This window comes from Carcharhinus amblyrhynchos, chromosome 14, assembly GCF_965287045.1.
Source record: "Carcharhinus amblyrhynchos chromosome 14, sCarAmb.v2.hapA, whole genome shotgun sequence".
In the NCBI taxonomy this organism is placed as follows: Eukaryota; Metazoa; Chordata; class Chondrichthyes; order Carcharhiniformes; family Carcharhinidae; genus Carcharhinus; species Carcharhinus amblyrhynchos.
Window position 1 is genome coordinate 54,507,166 of NC_137337.1, and position 25,397 is coordinate 54,532,562.

A 25,397-nucleotide genomic window follows, 5' to 3' on the forward strand; every position below is an offset into this window, starting at 1 on the left:
AATTGCATTGCTATTATATATAAATTACCTTGCAAGAAAGACTAGTATAAATTTGCTTTAATTGCTTGGTATACTTGCATGTTAACTTTGTGAATCACGCACAAAGATTTTCAAATTCATCTGCAGACCAACATTTGCTAGATTCTCACATTTTTCCTCCCCTTACTTGCGCAACAGGTTCACATTTGCAACCTTACAATCAAAATGAACCATTCCAGAATTTAGGGAGCTCTGGGAGATCAAAACCAATGTATCTACTCTCTCTGTGGTTATCTCTTAAAACCCTAGGACAAGTCTATCAGATCCAATGGGATTTGAAGGTTTTAGTCTCATTAAATCCATTCTTTTCTTTATGAATATTATTTTAAGCTCTTCAGTAGTGATTTGTAAGATAAGCTCCCAAAACTGAACAATGTCTTCACTGCAGGCCAACCAAGTGATTTGCACGGTTTATGAACAAGAAAGCAGAGCTGACACTGAGTTCAAATTTACCCATGGTTCAATATTATTTTATAGCCATATCGACTTGCTCAACTGTCTTGAATTTTATAATTTTTTTGCACATCAAGTACTAGTTTCTCGACTCCTTTTAAACTTTTATATTTTCAACCATTTTTCTTATCAAGATGGTGTCAGAGCAGTCAGAGTCATGGGGGTCTGCAGCATGGAAGCAGGCCCTTTGATCCAAATTGCTCATGCCGTCTAGTTTTTAACCACAAAGTTAGACTCAATTGCCCGTATTTGGCCCATATCCCTCTATACCCATCTTACCCATATAACTGTCTAAATGTCTTTTAAAAGACAAAATTGTGCCGCCTCTACCACTGCCTTTGGCAGCTTGTTCCAGACACTCACCACCCTCTGTGTGAGAAAATTGCCCCTCTGGACACTTTCGTATCTTTCCCCTTTCACCTTAAACCTATGCGCTTTAGTTTTAGACTCTTCTATCTTTGGGAAAAGATGTTGACTATCTACTTTATCTATGCCCCTCATTATTATAGACCTCTGTCAGATCACTGCTAAGCCTCTTCAGAGAAAAAAATCCCAGTCTATCCAGTCTCTCCTTATAACACAAACTATCAAGTCTCGGAAGCATCCTAGTAAATCTTTTCAGCACGCTTTCTTGCTTAGTAATATCATTTCTATCAATAGGATGATCAGAACTGCACACAGTATTCCAAGTGTGGCCTTACCAATGTCTTATACAACTTCAACAAGACATCGCAACTCCTATATTCAATGTTTTGACCAATCGACTTCACTGCCCTCATCTTGGTTACCCCTTCAAAAAATTCAAATTCGTGAGATGATTTTCCACTCACAAAACCATGCTGACTGTCCCTAATCAATCCTTGCCTCGCTAAATGCCTGTAAATCCTGTCTCTCAGAATATCTTCTGACAACTTACCCACTGCAGAATTTCGGCTCAGTGGTCTGTAGTTTCCAGGCTTTTCCCTGCAGCCCTTCTTAAACAAAGACACAACATTTGCTATCCTCCAATCTTCAGCACCTCACCTATTATTGTCGATGATTCAAATATCTCTGCTAGGAGACCCCAATTTCCTCCCTAGCCTCCCATAATGTCCTGGGATACATTTCAGCAGATCAGGGGATTTATGCACTTTGAGACTTCAAGCACCTCCTTCTCTGTAATATGTACACTCCTCAAGATATCACTATTTATCTCCCTAAGTTCCCTGACATCCATGTCTTTCTCAATAGTAAATACCAATGAGAAATATTCATTTAGAACCTCACCCATCTCCTGTGGATCAATACATAAATGACCTTGTTGATCCTTAAGCGGCCCTACTCGCTCCCGAGTTACTCTTTTGCCCTTTACGTATTTGTGTCAACTCATGAAAATTGATCTGGCCTCCATCTATTTATCTATTTCCTCTTTAAAATAAACCATGCTCCCTATTTGTATGCTGTCTGAAAAATGAAGCTGTGCGTTCCCGTTTACCCAAAGTTCAATTTGATTAAATTTTAAAGAGAAATTGTTTCAACTCTGATTGCCTTGAATTTCCAGTTTGAAAAATATCCATTATCTCTACTGTTTTCTATCCTTTAACCAGCTTTAAAGAGGAAATAGATTAATAGATGGATGCCAGATCAATTTTTTAATCAAAATACTCATTCAGAGTCTTTTGAATTTGTATGCCATGGCTTTTTTCTTAACAAATCCATGTTGGTTGCTTTTAATTAACTCAAATCTTTCCAAATAGGAACTAATTTCAATAATTACAGTTATCAAGATTTCATACTGTAGCCATTAGCTGATCTATAGTTAGATGAATTTAATGCTTTTCCATTTTTGAACAGTGTTGCTAAACACTGCCAAACAGTTTCCATGTTGTAAATCTCTATTCACAATTTCCACATCAAAGAATAGCCCTTTTTGTCCTCTGACTTTCCTGAATATTTCAAGATGCTTCCCATAGAGGTTTAGTGCATAATTTGCCTTGGCATTTCAGCACTTTGTCCTGTACTAGATATCTTGTCTAATTACTTCATCTCCACATTTTGTATTCTTCTATTCCCACTACCACTCACTGCTCTGAAAATTGAGCCAAATAAACATTTAGAATCCTTTCGTTGAAACCTATCTGATCCTTTTTTGGACTGCCATTAATATCTGAAAGAACTCCATGTTCATCTTTAAAGAAGATTAGTGAGAGGGCAATTAATTAAGTGTTGCAGATTATTTAGGAGGCCCTGGAAAGAGGTTCATAATAAACCTAGCAAACTGAACATAGGAAACATAAGAATATAGGAATTAGGAGAAGTAGGCAAATTCAGCCCTTAGTGCCTGCTTGGCCATTCAATCAGATTATGGCTGATCTCTCCCTGGTCTCAAATCCATTTCCTCACTGGTTCCCCATATCCATTTATCCCTTTTTTATTCGAAATATATCTATCTATCCTCCTTGAAACAATTCAATGATTCAGACTCCACTGTGCTATAGGGCAGCGAGTTCTATAAATTCACCACCTTTTGCAAGAAGTCATTACTCCTCATCTCAATTTTAAATCTACCACCTCTCAACATATACCTGTGACCTCTTGTTCTACATTGCCTCACAACAGGAAACATTTGATCCACATTTACTTTATCAATCCCTTTTAAAAGTTTATATACCTCAATCAGATCCTCTTTCATCCTTCTAAACTTCAGCAAGTATAAGCCCAAACTGTTTAATCTCTCCACATACGTCAACCCTTTAGTCCCCAAAATCAAGTAATTTTGATAGTTTTTATAGTTTATATAATTTACTGTATTTTGTTTTAAAAATGATTTTATAATTTTGATCATAGCGTTGCACATGACCGAGTGTCAGAATAAATACATTGATTCATAGTTAAATAATAGACATAAACATTTTTGCACCTCTTAAAAGTTTGGGAAGCATCTCTTAACCAGACAATGTCCATCTACTTGACATGCAAATCATTTTATGAATGGCCAAGAAGTGTAAAAATGAGGAAAAATTGAAATTAAATTGAAATTAAATATGTTTCTTTTCATTAAACATATTTGAATCAAAATACTTTATTACCACTAAGTTCAAGAGGTTTATTTAAAATCCCATCCAAACTTAAGTAATGATACAATAGTTACAGAAGGCAGTTTTTTAATAAAAAATGGTGGCTACACTAACAATTGACCTAAATTCCTAGGCTGCGATGTGGTTTATATAAATTGTTTAGTTGAAATTATTGCAATTTGTTTTTGGCTTTACTCTGTTATAAACCTTATTTCCTCTACTAAGTTTCTCAACTCATTAGAATATAAATTGCCAGCCAAATAAATTTAACAGCATATTTAGAACAATTTTTTGTTGACTGCATTGTTAGTTGGTTGTTGTCATATTTGCAGCTTATTTAAGAAATATCAGCTTTTCTGAATTTGATGGCATGTTCCCTACCTTCTTGATTGTAATTAGTTATGTTTTATAAGCAATTGGAGTCAGTCAGGTGCAAGTGTCACTTTGCAGATTAAGTGGAATGTTTGAAAGAAAGATACAGATGTGCATGAAACATTTCATCTCTTGACATTATCATTCTTCTCCACAGGCCACATAATATTCAAGGTTATGACAGTTGGTAGAAACTTTGCTGCCAAACTTGCTGAGTACATAATAGCATTAAGTGGATTCTCAGATATGATTTCCCCTTTCTCTATTGGAACTAATTAAAATAAGGGACTGAACAGGCCAAGACAGGCGATTTCCAATATGATGTGGAGATACTGGCATTGGATTGGGGTAAGCACAGTAAGAAGCCTCACAACACCAGGTTAAAGTCCAACAGGCTTATTTGGTAGCACGAGCTTGCGGAGTGTCACTCCTCCTTCAGGTGAGTAAGGAGTTGTCTTCACAAACAGGACATATATAGACACAAACTCAATTTACAAGATAATGTTTGGAATGCAAGAGTTTACAGATAATCAAGTCTTAGAGGTACAGACAATGTGAGTGGAAAGAGGATTAAGCACAGGTTAAAAAAAAGGGTGTATTGTCTCTAGCCAGGATAGTTACTGAGATTTCGCAAGCCTGGGCAAGTCATGGGGGTTACAGATAATGTGACATAAACCCAAGATCCCGGCCGAGGCCATCCTCACTGATAGCCAATTTCTGCACTATCAGTTTCTGCTCAGCGATTCTGCGTTGTCGTGTGTCATGAAGGCTGCCTTGGAGAACGCTTACCCAAAGATCAGGGGCTAAATACCCATGGCTGCTGAAGTGTTCCTAAACAGGAAGAGAACATTCCTGCCTGGTGATTGTCGAACAGTGTTCATTCATCCCTTGTTGTAGTGTCTGCGTGGTATCCCCAGTGTACCATGCCTCAGGACATCCTTTCCTGCAGTGTATCAGGTAGACAACATTGGTTAAGTCACAAGAATATGTACTGTGTACCTGGTGGATGTGTCCTCACGAGATGATGGCATCCATATCGATGATCCGCACATCTTACAGAGGTTGCTGTGGCAGGGTTGTGTGGTGTTGTAGTCACTGTTCTCCTGAAGGCTGGATACTTTGCTGCAGATAATGTTCTATTTGAGGTTGTGTGGTTGTTTGAAGGCAAGAGGTGGGGGTGTGGGAATGGCCTTGGCGAGATGCTCGTCTTTACTGATGACATGTTGAAGGCTCTGGAGAAGATGTCGTAGCTCCTCCACTCCGGGGACGCACTGGACGATGAAGAGTACTTTGTCCGCTGTGTCCCATGTTTGTCTTCTGAGGACAGTGCAGTTTTTTGCTGTGGCACATTGGAGCTGTCAATTGTTGAGTCCAGCATCATATCCTGTTCTTATGAGGGCATCTTTCAGTGCGATCCTCATCTGAACAGATCCTGTATATATGGAGTGCTTGTCCGTAGGGAATGGCTTCTTTAACATGTTTAGGCTGGAAGCTGGAGAAGTGGAGCATCATGAGATTATCTGTGGGCTTGCGATACAGTGAAGTGCTGAGGTGATTGTCCTTGATGGAGATGAGCGTGTCCAAGAAAGAATACAACCGATTCCGGAGAGTAGTCCAATGGTGAGTCTCATGGTGGGATGGAACTTGTTGATGTCATCTTATAATTGTTTCAGTGATTGTTTGCCATGAGTCCAAAGGAAGAAAATGTCATCGATGTACTTAGTGTATATGTTGGTTGAAAGTCCTCTGTGGTGAAGAGGTCTTGTTCAAACCTGTGCATGAAGATGTTGGCATATTGGGATGCGAATTTGGTCCGCATGGCTGTTCCGTGTGTCTGGATGAAGAACTCTTTAACACCTCTTTAACCTGTGCTTAACCCTCTCTCCACACACATTGTCTGTGCCTTTAAATCTTGATTACCTGTAAAGACTCGCATTCCAATCATTTTGTAAATTGAGTTTGTGTCTATATATGCCTTGTTTATGAACACAACTCCTCACTCAATTGAAGAAGGGGTGACATTCCACAAGCTTGTGCTACCATATAAACCTGTTGGACTTTAACCTGGTGTTGTGAGACTTCTTACTGATCTCCAATATGCGAGAGAGGTTTTTTCCCTTCCTAAGGTATGGAAGGACAGTTCTGCAAATAGCACACTTTCTACATTTGAAACTGCATTTTGCATCAAGCAGTCATAAGTCAGCAATAACACAAGCAACTCATCATAAAGCTTCCATCCTCAGAACCCTCTTAATGCACAAGCATCTTTACCCCGCAATTACCTCAAAAAGTACCCTCTGGTTTCTCTAGGTTATGCCGGTTTGTGTCACCTGATTGAAAAGTCTGTGTTGTGGGATTATACCTACAAGGATTCATCTCACATGATAACTTAACACCAGCAGAGAGGAAAAGGCTTTTACTCATTTACCAGTCCATTATGGATTTGAACTCATCTTCATTTGACAAAGTAAAGATGCATTAGTCATCTTGAGAATAGCACTTAAAAAATAGCATTATTCAGAATTTACCTGTTTGATCTTTTGTGCCACTTCAAAATGTGTCACATCTTCAACTGCTGGTTCAGTTACCTCTGGACCATAGGCTAGACAATTAAATAGGGTTGTGGAGAAGAAATTTGGTGATGGACCACCATGAACTATTGATATTGCAATCATCCGTCCTGCTTCATAATACCAGTCCCACCTAAGAGCTATAGAAGAAAATAAACATAAATACATAGTTTTTTTATAGCATAGAAGGTGGCCATTTGGCCCATTATGTCTGCACCACCTGGAAGAGCTACCCAGCTAGTCCCATTCTCTAATTCTATCTCCATAGCCCTCTAAATTCATCATTTTTAAATAGGCATCCAGCTCTCTTTTTAAACCTTCTAAGGAATCTGCCTCCATCATTCTCCTTGGTAGAGCATTCTAAATCCCAACAAATAAATAAGTTTCTCTTCATCTTACTCCTAACTCTCTTGCTGACTGTCTTGAAATTATGACCCCTAATCACTGACATACCAATGGGCGAAAGCAGAATATCCTCCTTTATCCTGTCAAAATTGTTCATAATTTTGAACACCTCTTTATCTTCTCTGCTCCAAGGAGAATAAGCCTAGTTTCTCTAACCTTTCCTTGTAACTAAAATTCCTCATTTAATGGAATGACAATGCGGGTCCAATATTCTTTATCTGACTGTATTTTAAATTTCAGATGCAGCACATAAACTTACAATGTAATAGCCGAAGCCTAGACAATGGTTGTGTTATGAAGTTGCATATATAAGGTTAAAAACATGATGTTTGACAAATGTAAATATTGAAAAGAAACACTGAAACCAAAAGAAGAGATCATGTAGCCTTGTCTCTTTAAAAAGTATGTGTTTCTGTACTTGGATTTTTAAATCGAAGAAAGCAGGCTGCAGAAGGCAATTTTGCAACATTGTGTCAAAAGCTTAGCAAAGAACAAAGAGCCAGAGTTCCAGCATACCAAACAAGCTTTTGAATTGGACCAATGATTTTAAAGCAAGCACTCAGAAACACAGAACCAATAGAATTCAAATTGAGTGTTGTCGACAGCCTCAAGCTACTCAAATTGCAAGAATACTGTGAAGTAGTTCTCCGTATTTAAACCTGGACAAGGGAAAATAATGGTTAGACTAATCTGGCTTCCTCTTTAGCCAGGAGAGAGGCCGGGATCTCATATAGAATCCTGCAGTTTCATGTATGTCTTTATAAGAACTTACCATCTACAGTTGAAAAATAGATCAACTCGGGACATATGTGTCGGACCTGAACAGCAAAGACCTTCAGCCTTCTAACAAGTGCCTGGTTGTGTGTGTATATATAAATCCTTTTGAGAATGACTGGAATTTATAAGCCCTTGTTTTATTTATCTATATGTGGATCCACAGAGATGGGTGAGATCCTAAATGAATATTTCTCATCAGTATTTACTATTGAGAAAAGCATGGATGTTAGGGGACTTGGGGAAATAAAAAGTGATGTCTTGAGGAGTGTACATATTACAGAGAAGGTGATGCTGGAAGTCTTAAGCACATCAAGGTAAATAAATCCCCAGGAGTTGGAATGTTTTGTTGAAGTTGTACAAGACTTTGGTAAGACCACTCTTGGAATACTGTGTGCAATTCTGGTCACCCTATTATATAAAGGATATTATTAAACTAGAAAGAATGCAGAAAAGATTTACTAGGATGCTGCCGGGACTTGATGGATTGAGTTATAACGAGAGTCTGGATGGACTGGCACTTTTTTCTCTGGAGCATTGGTGGCTGAGGAGTGATCTTACAGAGGTCTATAAATAATAAGGGGCACAGATCAGCTAGACAGTCAATATCTTTTCCCAAAGGAAGGGGAATCTAAGACAAGAGGGCATAGATTTAAGGTGATAAGGGAGAGATACAAAAGTGTCCAGAGGGGCAATTTTTTCACACAGAGGGTGATGAGTGTCTGGGACAAGCTGCCAGAGGTAATAGTATAGGTGGGAACAATTTTGTCTTTTAAAAAGCAGTTACATGGGTACGATGGTATTGAGGGATATGGGCCAAATGTGGGCAACTGGGATTAGGTTAGGGGTTTTTGAAAAAAAAGGGCAGCATGGACAAGTTGGGCTGAAGAGCCTATTTCCATGCTGTAAATCTCTATGACCTAGGACAGGATGAAGTGTATCCCAGGAATCCTGGGAGGCTAGGGAGGAAATTGCAAGTCCCCTAGCAGAGAAATATGAATCATCGATAGTCACAGGTGAGGTGCTTGAAAATTGGAAGGTGGCAAATGTTGTGCCTTTGTTTAAAATGGGCTGCAGGGAAAAGCCTGGGAACTACAGGCCAATGAGCCTGACACCTGTGGTGGGTAAGTTGCTGGGAAGGTTTTTAGAGACAGGATCGACAGACATTTAGAGACGTAAGGACTGATTAGGGACAGTCAGCATGGCTTTGCGAGTGGAAAATCATGTCTCATAAATTTGATTTGAGTTTTTTGAAGGGGTAACCAAGAAGGTGGATGAGGGCAGTACGGTTGATGTTGTCTGCATGTAGATTAGCAAGGCCTTTGATGAGGTACCGTATGGTAGGTTGTTTCATAAGGTTAAATCCAGGGTGAGGTAGCGAAATGGATACAAAATTGGCTTGATAACAGAAGACAGAGGGTGGTTGAAGAGGATTGTTTTTCAAACTGGAGGCCTGTGACCAGCTGTGTGCCTCAGGGATCAGTGCTGGGTCCACTGTTATTTGTCATTTATATTAATGATTTGGATGAGAATATAGGAGACATGGTTAGTAAGTTTGCAGATTACACCAAGATTGGTGGCATAATGGACAATGAAGAAAGTTATCTAGAACTGTAATGGGATCTTGATCAATAGGGCTAGTGGGCTGACGGCTGGCAGATGGAGTTTAATTTAGATAAATCTGAGGTGATGCATTTTGGTAGACTGAAACAGAGCAGGACTTACTCAGTTAATGGTAGGTCGTTGGGGAGAGATACAGAACAAAGAGATCTATAGGTACATGTTCATAGCTCTTTGAAAGTTGAGTCACACGTGGACAGAGTGGTGAAGAAGGCATTCAGCATGCTTGGTTTCATTGGTCAGAACATTAATACAGGAGTTGGGATGTCTTGTTGGAGTTGTATAAGACATTGTAAGGCCACATGTGGAATACTGTGCACAGTTCTGATCACCCTATTATAGAAAGGTTATTATTAAACTAGAAAGAGCGCAGAAAAGATTTACTAGGATGCTTAACGGGACTTGATGGTTTGAGTTATAAGAGGCTTAGGGATACTCTCGGATTTTTTTTCTCTGGAGCATTGGAGGCTTAGGGATGATCTTATAGAGGTCTATAAAATAATGATGGGCATAGATTAGCTAGATAGTCAATATCTTTTCCCAAAAGGTAGGGGAGTCTACAACTAGAGAGCATAGGTTTAAGGTGAGAGGGGAGAGATATAAAAGAGTCCAGAGGGGCAATTTTTTCACACAGAGGGTGACGAATGTCTGGAACAAGCTGCCAGAGGTCGTAGTAGAGGCGGGTACAATTTTGTCTTTTAAAAAGCATTTAGATAGTCACATGGGTAAGATGGGTATAGAGGGATATGGGCCAAATGCGGGTATTGAGACTAGTTTAGGGATTTAAAAAGAAAAGTGTGGCATGGACAAGTTGGGCCGAAGGGCTTGTTTCCATGCTGTAAACCTCTATGAGTCTTGTATTATCCGGACCGCATTGTATCAGAGAGATTATTCCATTTGTTAATTATTTTTAATAAGGTTGTCACCAGTTTTAAAATAAAGACCTGAAAGAGAGTGTCTGATCCTGCTTTAATTTACCTAAACGAATAACTTCCTACTCCCTCACACACACTTATTTAAGATTACGAGGTGAGGTATATCCCTTTGGGACGGGTTCCAAAATCGCGCAGAGGGAAACATCACCTCTCCATCGTAACAATGAAGTAAATAAGATGGTTAGAGAAGTGCAAATGCACCACTGCATAATAAATACAGGGTACCTGAAATTAGTTTCTTTTTGACATCTTGACCATAAAAATTACAACGTAAACAGTGCAGAAAAACAACTAGATTTCCTGTGCTAAAAGTCGGTGAGGTTAACAAAGTGCGGTTTTTGGATGTGTTTAGTTTTCTGATTTATGGATAAAGGATATACAATCTGTAAAGAGAAGCAAAAGGGGAAACATTCACTCCCTATCTACTTCCCTTATTCTACAATAGTACATAATTGATTGCAAAGCACTCTGGAATGTTCTGATTTAATGCAAGGCAAATGGACAAAGATGCATTTGGGAGTTACGCCACGTTGTGAGAAATCAGACATCATTTATTGAATAACATTAAACATTTGCTATGGTTAAGCATCAAGAATACAATCAAATAGCACAGTGATTGGGCAGCAAGGTAGCACAGTGGTTAGCATTGCTGTTTTACAGCTTTAGGGGCCCGGGTTTGATTCCCGGTTTGGGTCACTGTCTGTCTGAGTTTGCACATTCTCCTCGTGTCTGCGTGGGTTTTCTCTGGTGCTCCAGTTTAGAATCATAGAAAAACTACAGCACAAACAGGCCCTTTGGCCCACAAGTTGTGCTGATCTTATCCCTACCTACTAGGCTTACCCATAACTCTCAATCCTATTAAATCTCATGTACTCATCCAGAAGTCTCTTAAAAGACCCTATTGAATTTGCCTCCACCACCAGCGATGGCAGCCGATTCCACTCACCCACCACCCTCCCACAGTCCAAAGATGTGTGGGTTAGGTTGATCGGCTATGCTAAAATTGCCCCTTAGTGTCCTGAGATGCGTACGTTAGAGGGATTAGTTTGTAAAATATGTAGGGATATGGGGATAGGGCCTGGGTGGGATTGTGGTCAGTGCAGACTTGATGGGCCGAATGGCTCTTTCTGTACTGCAGGGATTCTATGAAAACCTGAGCTCTTTCAAACCAAGTGTCTTTTGCAGTTTTTTACCACCAAATAGACATTTATTTTCATGTGTTACTGGAAATAAAATTTGTATTAACACAAATTATATTAAAATGTATAAGTGGCAGTAAGTTCATTTTAATCGTTTTGGGTTTCTTACAAAGACATCTGTCAAAGACACATCAGACACCATTTATTGAACAACATTAAACATTTGCTATGGTTAAGCATCAAGAAAACAATCAAGTAGCACAGTGGTTGGGGGGGGGGGGGGGGGGGTTCTTTTGGGTAGCACAGTGGTTGGGTGGCACAGTGGTTAGCACTGCTGCTTCACAGCTCCAGGGACCTGGGTTTGATTCCTGGCTTGGGTCAGTGTCTATGTGGAGTTTGCACATTCTCATTGTGTTTGCGTGGGCTTTCTCCGGGTGATCCGATTTCGTCCCACAGCCCAAAGATGTGCGGGTTAGGTTGATTAGCCATGCTAAAATTACCTCTTAATGTCCTGAGATGCGTACGCTAGAGGGATTAGTGGGTAAAATATGTAGGGATATAAGGGTGGGATTATGGTCGGTGCAGATTTGATGGGCCGAATGGCCTCTTTCTGTACTGTAGAGATTCTATGAAAATCTGAGCTCTTTCAAACCAAGTGTCTTTTGCAGTTTTTTACCACCAAATAAACATTTATTTTCATGTGTTACTGGAAATAAAATTTGTATTAACACAAATTATATTAAGATGTATAAGTAGCAGTAAATTCATTTTAATCCTCTTGGGTTTCTTACAAACACATCTATCAAATGACTTTTGTCTCTTTAACACAAATATCAAGGCCTCTTATATTTGCCTCTTAAGAATTTCTTACACAGTGAAAAAAATTAAACAGAAGGGCAGCACAGGTGCAGAGGTTAGCACTGCTGCCTCACAGCACCAGGGACCCGAGTTTGTTTCCAGCCTTAGGTGACTGTGTGGAATTTGCATGTTCTCCTCGTGTCTGTGTGGGTTTCCTCCGGATGCTCCAATTGCACCCACAGTCCAAAAATGAGCAGAATAGATGGATTGCTATGCTAAAATTGCACCTTAGTGCCCAAAAACATGTGCAGGTTAGGTGGGTGGGGTTAAATAAACATGAATCTGTTCTCTCAACAGGGAGGGCTATGGAGACTGCAATGGGGGGCAGTTAAAACATTTTTAAAAAATTACATCTCTATTTATACTTCAACTTATTAATGTTTACATTAATTAGTTGCCCATAACATAGTGTTCAAACTGAATAAATGCAGTACTTGTAGAAATTAAACAGACTTTTAATTTTCAAGTACAAACATAGAAACACAGAACATTACAGCACAGTACAGGCCCTTCGGCCCTCAATGTTATGCCAAGCTATGTCCAATCCCAAGATCAAGCTATCCCCTCCCTATCATTCTGGAGTGCTCCATGTGCCTATCTAATAACCGCTTGAAAGTTCCTAAAGTGTCCGACTCCACTATCACAGCAGGCAGTCTATTCCACACCCCAACCACGCTCTGAGTAAAGAACCTACCTTGGACATCCCTCCTATATCTCCCACCATGAACGTTACGTAACAGCTACATCCACCCTGGGAATAGTCTCTGCAAGTCCACTCTATCAATCCCTCTCATCATCTTATAAACCTCTATTAAGTTGCCTCTCAACCTCCTCTGCTCCAAACAGCAAATCTTTCCTCATAAGACCTACCCTCCAAACCAGGTAGCATCCTGGTAAATCTCCTCTACACTCTCTCCAATGATTCCACATCCTACTTATATTGAGGTGACCAGAACTGAACACAATATTCCAAATGTGGTCTCACCAACATCCGGTATAGTTGCAGCAGAACCGCACGGCTCTTAAACTCAAACCCCCTGTTTGACCCCCATAGGTCATTTGAGGTTAATAAAAGTTCAAGTTATCTGTTGAGTCTTTCTTATGAAGATATTTAGCAGACTCTACCACTGAATGTAATTATTTTTACTTACCCAGGAATTAAGTGATTAGGCAAGGCGCATTAAGTACCACTACTACTATCTTCTGAACATTTCTAATGGTAAGGACGATGCGCAAGTTACAAAAGAGCACACAGCTGAAAACCATGTCAAATATCAAGTCAACATACTATAACATTATTGAGCAATTCATCATCAGTCTTTCCTTGTACAACATCAAAGTAACATAAAAAAACTTGAAAATAACTGCATTTCTGAAGTTTAATATACATGTTAAAAATGCCTAACCTCGAGAATTTACAGCCATGTTCTTTGAGGTAGCAGAACCATCAAATAAAACCGAATTTGCAAGATGATGCATGAGCAAACAAAAAAATTCATGACGCGGATTTCCCAGATCAACAGCAACTTGAGGTTTTCCGGCATCATCTGAAAATTGAATGCAAATTGTGCTGGTAGGGCTGAATGTTTTGCGTCTCATCTCTCTTAGAGCTCCTTCCCAGACATTTGTTCTGTCAACACTGATTCTTGAGAGGTCATTCAATTTGATTTGTGACCTTAAGTCTTTCAAAATGTCTGTGAGTGATCGTGACACGAATACCTGACTGTGGAAGAAATAATTAAAAACAGAAATATTTTGAAGTTGATATTAATAACTGCAAAAATTGTGCAAAAGTCACAGATTTTATTTCACAAAAAACATGAAATTTTCCAATAAAATTGTTGAAATATTTTACAATTTAGATAATAGAAAAACCCAAGTGGAAGGTATTATAACAAGTAACAACAGTCATTTGGATAAAACAAACACGAGATCAGTTCTTAAGCAACAAAAAATGAAAATAACATACATGCGAACTGCAATATTTATTGGGAGGGTGCAAGGAAAACCTGCAAGACAGGGATGGGGAAATTTTGTTGAATTTAATGGCAAGAATTCATTTTTTTTCTTATAATTCCCACAACCTGACAGGGTGGCTGATTGCTGGACAAGACAGCATAGCTGTGACTCTTTGCTAGCGGCATCAGAGAGAACAGGCTATCGCAGGAGGGAAGAAGTTAGAAATCAGACCATGAAGGGAAAACAAGAGGCCACTGCAGGAGGAAAGAGAAATCAGAGGTTGGCCAAACATGCTCTTCCTGGGCAATAAGAACTGTTTGAAAAGGCATTCATCTTGTGGAAATTGGAATTCTGAATTTCCTCCCTTTAACTGCCACATTTGTCAAGACCTGGGAAATCTGTAGGGTAAATCAGGCTCCCAGTTGCACTCTGGGAACCCAATTTAAACATTTAATAAAATATTCTATGAGCCACCCGCCTGCTACCATAAGAACAGAAATAAGTGTGTTCTAGTTTAACCTTAGACCTCACTCAACATGGGATGAGATTATGTTCTCAGATGAACAATAATGAATGTGGCTAAGAAAAAGATACAACAACAACTTGCATTTACATAGCACATTTAATGCTATATGTTCGAGGCTGAGATAGATAGGTTTCTCAGGAAATCAACTGATATTGGGATCCAGTGGGGAAGTGAAATTGAAGCAGATCAACACAAACACTTAATGCTTAAGAGGCAAGCTTAAGGGGCCATATGGTCTACCCCTGCTTCCATTTATTATGGTGTGTCCTGAGGAAATGCACAAGTGCATTATCAAACAAAATTTGACACCAGGTCACATGAGAAGATATCAAGACCATTAATGCAAACAGATCAAAATTTAGGGTAAATGCAGGTAATAATGGGCACTATATATTTGAAGTGATTGCATCTCGCCTCTGTATACCATCACGTAATATGAGGTTGGAGAGATAGAGAGTAGTAAGTGGAGAAATTCACAGGCTTCTGTGGCTCTTCCATCTGTCATGAATGCGCCAGCAGGTTAAAAATCACCAGTATTTCAAAATGTATTTCACATGCTACGAGTCCCAGTAACGAGATTAGGTGTAGACAGACCAAAGAATACAATGTTCTGCAAATGGGAAACATTATGAGTAGCCAATTGCACCATCCAGGCAAGGTATACATTTTAGGACTACAGAGGTGAATCAGCAAAAAACAGAAAGGGAACCATCAAAGGAAAACAATAGTATAATTGGCAACTGCTTTGAGGAAGCAAGAGGCAGATAACATCTAGAGCCTATGAGGCAGTATCTAACCAAGTGCCTGAGGTTTTCCCACAAGTACAGGGCACCATCAACTGCATACGTGGCCTTGAGAGCTTCCTGGCAGCAGCCGATGAGATTCATTAATTGAAAAGGATTTCACTCATTAAACAACTCCCCAAAGCAGGATAAGGCTATTGAATTGCACCATCAGCCTTGATCATAATGAAAGGTGGAGCAGGCCTGAAGGGCCAAATAGACTCCTCCTGCTCCTATCTTCTATGTTTCAACATATTTGTCAAGCATTATTTCCCTTTTGTAAATCCACGCCTACTTTGCCTGATTATACCACTGCCTTCCAAATGCTAAGTTATGGAATCCTTGAGAATAGACTCTAGCAACTTCCCCGGTATCGACGTTAGGCTCACTGGTCTATGGTTCCGTTTTCTTTCTACCTCCCTTTTGGAACTTTTTGAAGAAGTAACTAATAGATTTGAGCAAGGAGAACCAATGGATGTGATTTATTTAGACATTCAGAAGGCTTTCGACAAGGTCTCACATAACAGATTGCTATGTAATGTTAAAGCATATGGGATTGTAGGTAATGTCTTGAGATGGATAGAAAGCTGGTTAGCAGATAGGAAGCAAAGAGTTGGCATAAATGAGTCTTTTTCTGATTGGCAGTCAGTGGCTACTGGGATTCCACAGGTATTTGTTCTAAGACCCTAACTGTTCATATTATATATTAATGATTTGGAAGAGAAAACAATGTATTATTTCCAAATTTGCAGATGATACAAAGTTGGGTTGGAGGGTGAGCTGTGAGAAGAATGCAGAGGTGCTTCAGCATGATTTGGATAGGCTGAGTGTGTGAGCATCTGCATGGCAGAAGCCATGTAATGTGCATAAATGTGAGGTTATCCACCTTGGTAGCAACAATAGGAGGACAGATTATTACTTGAATGGGTGTAAATTAAGAGAGGTGGATACTCAATGCTTGGGGTCCTCATGCATCAATCACTGAAAGTAAGCAGTAAAAAAGGCAAATGGGGTATTGGCCTTCATAGCGAGAGGATTTGGGTATAAGGAAAGGGATGTTTTGCTGCAATTGTATAGGGCAGTGGTGAGGCCACACCTGGAGTATTGTGGGCAGTTTTGGTGTCCTTATCCGAGGAGGGATGTCTTGCAATAGAGGGAGTACAGCGAAGGTTTACCAAGCTAATTTCTAGGATGGCAGATCTGTCTTACGAGGAGAGACTAAATTGATTAGGATTATTTTGACTGGAGTTTAGAAGAGTGAAGGGGATCTCATAGAAGCTTATAGAATTCTAACAGGGTTAGACAGGGTAGATTCAGAAAAATTTTTCCCAATGGTGGGGGAGTCCAGAACTAGGGGTCATATTTTGAGGATAAGGAGTAAACCTTTTAGAACTAAGGTGAAGAGAAAGTTCTTCATCCAGACGGTGGTGAGTGTGTGGAATTCACCGCCACAGAATGTAACTGAGGCCAGAACATTGTCTGATTTCAATAAGAAATTAGATATAGGGGCTAAAGGGATTCAGCGATATGGGAGGAAGGTGGGGATGAGGATATTGAATTCGATGATCAGCCATAGTCAAGATGAATGGTAGAGCAGGCTCGAAGAGTCGATGGCCTACTCCTGCTTGTAGCTTCTATATATCCCCAACAAATTCACCTGTGCAGCCAGTAAGGAAGATAGATGGAAACTATAGACTAGACATGATTACACATCTCTGAATAGATATGCAACTCAGGAACACCCTATTGTAGCAAATCCAACTAACATTCTGAATACAACAGACACAAACCAGGTGATCTTTACAGTATTAGATGTTGCTAATGGATTCTGGTCCATCCTTATAGCAAGGAAACATCAATTCAAATTCGTTTTCACAGTGGGAAATCAACCTTATACACGGACTCGCCTACCACAAGGATTTCATAACAGCCAGCCATTTTCCACAAACATAAGGCACAGATAATGGAACCAACAGAATATACAGAAGGTATCATTTTACAATATGTAGATGACAGTTTAATTGTTTCAAACAGTTCTAAAACACATTATTTAGCACTACACAGAGTGATCCAGGAAATATAAGAAGCAGGTCTCAAGCTGAACTCCAGCAAGGCTCAGTTGGGACAGAAACAAGTGAAATATTTGGGACACATCGGGCCCTATTTTACCATTGCGGCGCAAAAACGTGGTAAAGTCGGGTGAGAGGCCATTATTGCGATCTGCACCCGCATCCCCGCAAATTGCCACTTTACCGAAACCCAGGAGTGACGGCGATTCGTTTTGCACCCAAAATGGGCGCAACAACAATTTAAATGTATTTACATATATTTAAATTGAATTAATAAACTGCCCGCCCAACTCTATCAGCATTTCTCCCTTTACGACTGCGTTTGCCAACCGTGCCCTAATGGACCTGCTAAATATAAATCTGAATTGGGTGTTCCAGCTGCTGAAGAGTGCGTTCAGTGTTTCCAACAGTTCTCTGACTCTGATCAGTGGTGGGGGGCAGAGGCGGGAGGCGGGTCACATCATTCCCTGGTTTGTGGGGGGTGGGGGTGGTGGCAGGGGTGGAGTGAGTCCAGATCTTTGTTGGTGGGGAGGGAGAGAGAGACAGGTCAGATGTTCCTCTGGAGGTGGGTGGGTGTGAGGCCAGATCATTCTCTGGGACAGGGGGGAATGAAGCTAGATCGTTGTTGGTGAGGGGGGTGGGGGGCTGATTGCTCACTGGTGGGTGGTGGGCAGACAGATTTCTGGTTGGGGAGGGGGGCAGCCACTGCCACTCTGCAGGCAATTGGTGGGGAGGGGGGCAGATGTGACGATCAGTCTGGGTAGTGGGGGTGGTGGATAAGGGGGATAGTAATGTGTGTAGGTAGTGGGGGTGTGGGATATGGGGAACAGTGATGTGTCTGAGTACTGGGGGGTTGGATAAGGGTGATAGTGACATGTGCGGGTAGTGGAGGGTGGTAGATAAGGGAGACAGTGGTGTGTGTGTGGGTAGTGGGGGAGGTCGATAAGGAGGGCAGTGATGTGTGTGGGTAGTGGAGGGTGGCGGATAAGGGGAACAGCGATGTGTGTGTGCACCATCACTCCCACTTTTCGCTCCTGGGCCTCTTTCTCCACTTTCTGCGGCTTGGGAGCAACCTGACACGGGCACGCCTTTTCAATTTTTTTTCCAATCGCGCATGCGCAGTTCAGAGCTCCAATCGTTTCGGCTGCGCTAAGCCCCATCCACAGTGCAAATGGGACTGGAGATGGCTGACAGCGTATGGGGGCGCCTGAAAGCAGATTTCTAAGCTGGATCTGCGTTACGCCCAGATTCCGCACTTCGAACGAAAATGGTAAAATTAGACCCATTGTCTCACAAAGGAAAAAAGAAATCCTTATGACAGGAAAAGGCTATGTTAAATATGCCAAGGCCTGTACCTGTAAAAGGAATGAGACAAGTATTGGGACTGTTTAATTACTGCAGGAATTCCATAGAAGATTATGCAGTGTTTACAAAACCATTGCAAGATTCTGTCAAGGGAGCAAGAGCTAGCAGAGAAAAAATGGAAGAGAAGGAAAACCAGGCATTTACTGATTTAAAACTGACCATGGTCAAAGCCCCAGCTTTGGGTTTGCCTGATCTCAACAAACCATTTCACATTTTCTGTCAGGAAAATTATGGAATGCAAGCAGCAGTGACACAAAGACACGGAAATAAATTGAGACCAGTAGGATATTATTCAGCACTGCTGGATTCAGTAGCTAGAGGTATGCATCAATGTATGAGTGCTTTAGCTTGTGCTCATGGGCACTAAGTGCGTCTGAACCTCTAACTCTGATATGAAAAATAATTCTCCATAGGCCTCATAGCATAGTGCAATCTCTGGAGGCAGGGAGATTGAAGGGAGTATCTGATGGCAGGTATTCAAAATGGGAGACAAATGGGAAGCAAAACCAGGAGAGGAGATCAGTAGGGATGTGAGGGGGAATCAAGAAGATTAATAGTCCCAGGAACTAAACATGAGCATCTGACAGAAGTCAATGAAGAAGCAAGTAAGTCATATCAGAAGTGCCACTTGCAGGTGAAGGAGTAATCAATCTCTTTGTGGCTACGGCTAGAAAATACGTTAATGGCACACCCCATACAGCACGGACAGTGGTAAATGATGAAGGATCAGTAATTGCAGGATTTCAGGAAGTAAATCAGCATAAATAGCACAGCCTTAACTAAAGCTCTGACATGGAGTATAGGGAAAAGAGTTAACATCTACGCAGATAGTAGACACGTAGTCCATGGTTATATGAGTGCATGGAAAAGACAGGGATTTGTTACCTCAAATGGGAGACACATACAACATGAAAACCTAATTAAAGATTTGATTCAGACAGCACACTTCCTTGCAGAAGCAACAATTATTAAAATACAGGCCCACAAAAGAACTTCCACAAAGGCCCAAGAGGGGAATAATGTAGCAGATAAGGCAGCTAAGAAACTACTAGAACAGAATCTGACAGAAAAACAAACAGCAGAAATGGCAGCCATACAAACCAAAGGAATAGATGTAAGGCAAGTGCAAGCATAGGGTCCAGAAGAGAAACAGCAGTGGAAAAGATTAGAAGGTCAAAAGGGGTGAGATGGAGTATGGACAGTGGAAAATAATAGCTCCAGAGGCAGTACAGCAAACTTTAATGAAAATATACAATGGGGTAGCCCATACCAGAAGAGACACAATGATCAAATTAATTGGAAATTGTTGGTGGTGGAAGGGGATGGGAAAAATGATAGCCAAATTCTGTCAAAGATGTATTCAGTGTGCTCAAGTAGAACTGGAGCACCATTGTAAAGTGAAGATGGGAAATCAACCAAGGCCTAAAAGGACCATGGGTGAATTTATAAATGGATTTTACAGGACCCCTACCAAGGGTAAGAGGAAAATGCTATTGTCTGGTAATCATTGATAAGTTCACTAGATGGGGAGAAGCATTCCCCTACAAGGATGCCACAGCTAAAACAGTGGCTCTAATATTAGCAAATGAGACAACACCACAAAGGGGAATGCCACTCCAGTTAGATTCAGATCAAGGGACTCATTTTACAGGGAAGGTTTTAAAGGAAGCGTGTAGAATGTTTGGGATAAAATAGAAATTCAATATGGCTCCAACAGAAAGCCACCCCATCTTGGGGAACACAACTGAGTCCATTTGAAATAATGGCAGGAAGGGCAATGTGTCTCCCAGAAGATGTCATCACAGGAGGGGTGACAGTTAGAAATAGAAAGAGGAGCAACATTCAGGTGCATGAGGGACTTGGTGATTTATTTACATTCCCTCAAGAAGCAGGTAATTACACAGCAACAATACAAAAACTGGATGAAATTGACAGAGGAGGACAGTCCTAATCTACCTGCAACTGGAAATAAGGTAGTAGTGCAGCTGATGACAGGTAAAAAGGCACTAGATAGGGCCATCTGAAGTAATTGTAGTAGGAGAAACATATGCTCTAATTGATGTAAAGTATGGCCCTAGATGGAGACACTGGACATTGTTGAAACCTTAGTGAGCAAGTCACCAAAGCTGAGGATACCCACACAGCTGATGAATCTTAAAATCTAGAATTGAACTAGCAAAAAAAATCAAAGGAAACTTAATTGGATTACTGACAAAACGTGAGCTGTATAATTAAATGTCCGTAATTAATATGTAAATAATTAAACTTTAAGTTACTAATTGTCTACAATTACAGAATGGTGCGCACAGAAAGAAAAAGACAACAAAACCCAAAGGAAGAGAAGCAAGATCGACAACCAACAATCAAGTCCCATCACAGCGTGTCAAACTAGAACATTTAGAAGAGTGACAGGATTATAGCACAGTTGGAGAAAAGTATATTTTCATTGTTTAATGTTTAACAAGTAGTACAAGACACAAATTGACAAAATGTATCTTACTCTATTGCATTATTGAGCTTATTATGTTTAGTATGATTTGTCCATTGAGAATTGCACACAAATACTTATCCGTACATGGCATACACATATGCTAAAGCAGCTGGCATATCTAAATGTTAGGTGTACACTCACATTCCTATTCATGCAGCCAGTACCATTATTATGAGCAGACTTGATTGTGTGGGACCAGCTCACTTAGTCATTTAGAGATCACCAGGCAACAGTGACAGGGTTTATTAAGGAATACGATAGATTTCTATAGCAATAGATCCTATACAGGGGAACCAGGCCACATGAATAGATATTCACCTGTTTTTGACACCACCAATCTAGTCCTCAGCCTTATTTTGAATGGGGCAGATGCTGAGCCCAGAGAATAGTGTGTATTGAGAACAAGAAGAGACATGGGGTAGATTTAGGCACTAGCAAGTGCAGGTACTCAGTAGATGTAATAAGTAACATTTGTTTGGATCCACCCTGTGATGATGAGATCTACAACATCCCATAAGGACCAATCCTTAACAGAACTTATTGGATTTGTGGAAACAAAGCTTACCCATGCTTGCCTTCAGGATGGAAAGGATCATGTTATTTGGGGTATGTGGTCCCATATATTTACCACACAACCCAACTTCCAAACAGAGGGAAACGATGAGCTTTGGTGGGATTGGACCACTTTCTGGGAATAATGATGTCACCTTATTCACACAAGAGACTGTCTTTAGAAATAGAAACTATTGCTTCAATTCTTGAAAAGGTTGCCAATGATACTGCTACAGCACTGGCAGAGATCAGCGATGAAATAATTGCAATGCGTACAGCTGTGTTGCAAAATTGAATGGCATTGAACTTTATCTTGGCACTCAGAGGAGGAATGTGTGCTTTAATTGAACCAAAGTGCTGAATTTACATAACAGATACTTTGGAGAACATAATAAACCTGGTAACACACATTCGGAAGGAGGTTGAGAAGCTGAATCAACCAGGGCAATTTTCCCTGGGAAAATGGACAACGAACTGGATCAAATCAATTGGAATGAGCGTACTGCAAGGAGTTAAACATCTCTTCATCTTTATTTTGATGATCATTGTGGTTGTGCAACTGTTTAAATATTGTTGCTCCGTGACAAACGAAAGAGTGGCAAAAGCGACAGATGGCTGCAATCAAGGGAAAGAAAGACAACAGCCTTGGCGCCCATGCCACCAAGTATCCAGTCTACGAAAATATGCACTTAAAGAGTTAATTTTAATGCTATGTAAAGGATAACACAATGTTTTGATATTTTGGCATTAGTAAGAATTAACTCAAATGCAATTACATACAAATTCATGAAGAAGATAATCTAGGTGGAAAGGGGAGAAAGTAGACTAATCACTTCTATTCTTTCAATTTATCCTAGTGGCCTTATATTATCATTAGCCATGAGGCCAGGAAAGGGGACTTAGGAAGGGGATTCAGTATTTATAAACAAATTCATAGACAAATTCTTGGGTTTACTAACAGATGGGAAAGAAAGAGTGAAAATGACTTGCACCTAACCTAACCTAGCTTGGATATCAGGAAGCTATAATTGGAATGAATTTTGGCTCAGTGTCTCAGATCTTTGGAGAGTCTCTAGCAGCAGCCGTTATTATTTGACCCTTAGAAGAACTCCCATGGCTGAAGTTAATGCTTTGTTTGTCTTGTATGTCTTTTATGTATTAAAATAAATTTTATACATCTTAAAACTGAAAGATATTACCTTTGTGAAATTACTTTAAATTGTTTAAGAGAATCAGGCCACCAACAGAGAAATTCTCCACAACAGAGATCACATAGAAACTTATAAAATTCTAACAGGGTTAGATAGGATAGATTCAGAGAGAATGTTCTCAATGGTGGGGGTGAACAAGGCTAGGGTCATAGCTTGAGGAAGGGGGGTAAACCTTTTAGAACTGAGGTGAGGAGAAATTTCTTCATCCAGAGCATGGTGAATGTGTGGAATTCACTACTACCAAATGCAGTTGAGGCCAAAACTTAGTCTGATTTCAAGAATGATTTCAAGGTTAATGATGAGGACTTTCAAATAGTTAAAGAAGCCCTGGGCTCAGGAGATGTTCGTAAAGTTTCCAGACATAATAGAAGAGTGTCTAGAAGGTGGCAGGAATCTAAGCTCAGGCAGAGCAAAAAAGGTGACAAGTATGAAAAGGGAGATGGTCAATGCAGGACTGAGGGCATACCTAAATGCAGACAGTATATGGAACAAGGTAAATGAATTTGTTGTGCACATTGAAATTGGGCGGCACGATGTTGCAGGCATCACAGATGTGGCTGCAAGGGGATCAGGACTGGGATCTAAATATCTAAGGATATGTGTCTTATTGAAAGGACAGGCAATTGGGCAAAGGGGACGATGTTGCATTGTTAGTAAGGAATGAAGTTAAATCAATAGCAAGAAGTAATATAGGATCAGAAGACAGAATCTCTGTGGGTAGGGTTGAGGAATCACAACCCTGATGGGAGTTATACACAGGCCCCTTAGCAGTTGCCAGCTTGTGGGGCAGAAAATAAATCAGCAGATAGAAAAGGCATATAAAAAATGTAATGTTACAATAATCATGGAGGACTTCAATATGCGGGTGGAGTAGGAAAATCAGGTAGGTAGTAAATCCCAAGAAAAGGAATTTGTGGAATATCCAAGAGACGATTTTTTGAAGCAGCTCGTGACAGAGTCTGGATTTGGTGATGTGAAATGAGGCAGACTTGATTAGGAACTTAAGGTGAAGGAACCCTAAGGGAGCAGTGACCACAATATTATAGCATTTACCCTGCAGTTTGAGGGGAGAAGCTGGAATCAGATTTAACACTATTACAATTAGACAAAGGTAACTACAAAGATATGAGGGATAGACCAGAATTGATTAGAAAGGTTCTAGGGAAACTGAAAGATCTGAAGGTGTTTAAATCACCTGGATCGGATAGACTACACTCCAAGGTTCTAAAAGAGATAGCTGAGGAAACTATGGAGGCATTGGCGGTGATCTTTCAGGAATCAGTGGAGATAGGGAGGGTCTCAGAGGACTGCAAAGTAGCTAATGTTTAAGAAGGGAGGGAGGTAGCAGATGGGAAATTATAGGCCAGTTAGCCTGACATCGGTCATTGCAAGATTTTAGAGTTCACTACTAAAGACCAGATCCCGGAGTACTTGGAAGTGAACAATAAAATAGGATTGAGTCAGCACGGCTTCGCCAATGGGAGGTCATGTTAGAGTTCTTTGAGGAAGTTACAAAGAAGTTAGATAAATGAGAACCAAAGAACAAAGAAAATTACAGTACAGGAACAGGCCCTTCTGCCCTCCAAGCCTGCACCGACCATGCTGCCCAACTTAACTAAACCCTTTACCATTTCGGGGGCCATATCCCTCCATTCCCATCATATTCATGTATTTGTGCCCATTAAAAATCACTACCATATCCGCTTCCACGAGTTCCCCTGGCAAAGAGTTCCAGGCACCCACCACCCTCTGTGTAAAAAAACCTGCCTCGTACATCTCCTTTAAACATTGCCCCTTGCTCCTTAAACTATGCCCTCTAGACTCTTCTACCTGGGAAAAAACTGACTACCCACTCTGTCCATGCCTTTCATAATCTTGTAGATTTCTATCAAGTTGCCCCTCAACCTCCATCACTGCAGTGAGAACAAACCTCTTCTCATAGCTGATGCCCTCCATACCAAGCAACAACCCGGTCGTTGTAGTACATGTGGGTGCCGGCGACGTAGGCAAAGTGCGGACTGAGGATCTGGGGAGGGAGTATGAGAAGCTGGGAATGGAATTAAAAAGTAGAACCGACAAGGTGGTCGTCTCTGGGCTACTGCCTGAACTGAGTGCAGACGGGCGTAGGGTTGACAGGATAAAGGAAGTGAATGGGTGGCTCAGGGATTGGTGTGGGAGGAATGGGTTCGAATTTATGGGGCATTGGCACCAGTATTGGGGT

The 25,397-nt window shown here is 40.6% G+C and overlaps 1 protein-coding gene across 8 annotated transcripts in view; it reads right to left on the reverse strand.

Moving 5' to 3' along the window:
• The window catches only part of g2e3 (G2/M-phase specific E3 ubiquitin protein ligase), a 289,629-nt gene that overhangs the window by 48,020 nt on the left and 216,212 nt on the right, over window positions 1-25,397 (reverse strand). For all 8 annotated transcript variants that reach the window (XM_080202897.1, XM_080202898.1, XM_080202896.1 and 5 more), the window contains 2 exons: window positions 13,628-13,944; window positions 6,449-6,630 (listed from right to left, as the gene is read on the reverse strand). In XM_080202897.1, the coding sequence (XP_080059023.1) occupies window positions 6,449-6,630; window positions 13,628-13,944 (499 nt within the window). The remainder of the gene's footprint in view (window positions 1-6,448; window positions 6,631-13,627; window positions 13,945-25,397) is intronic.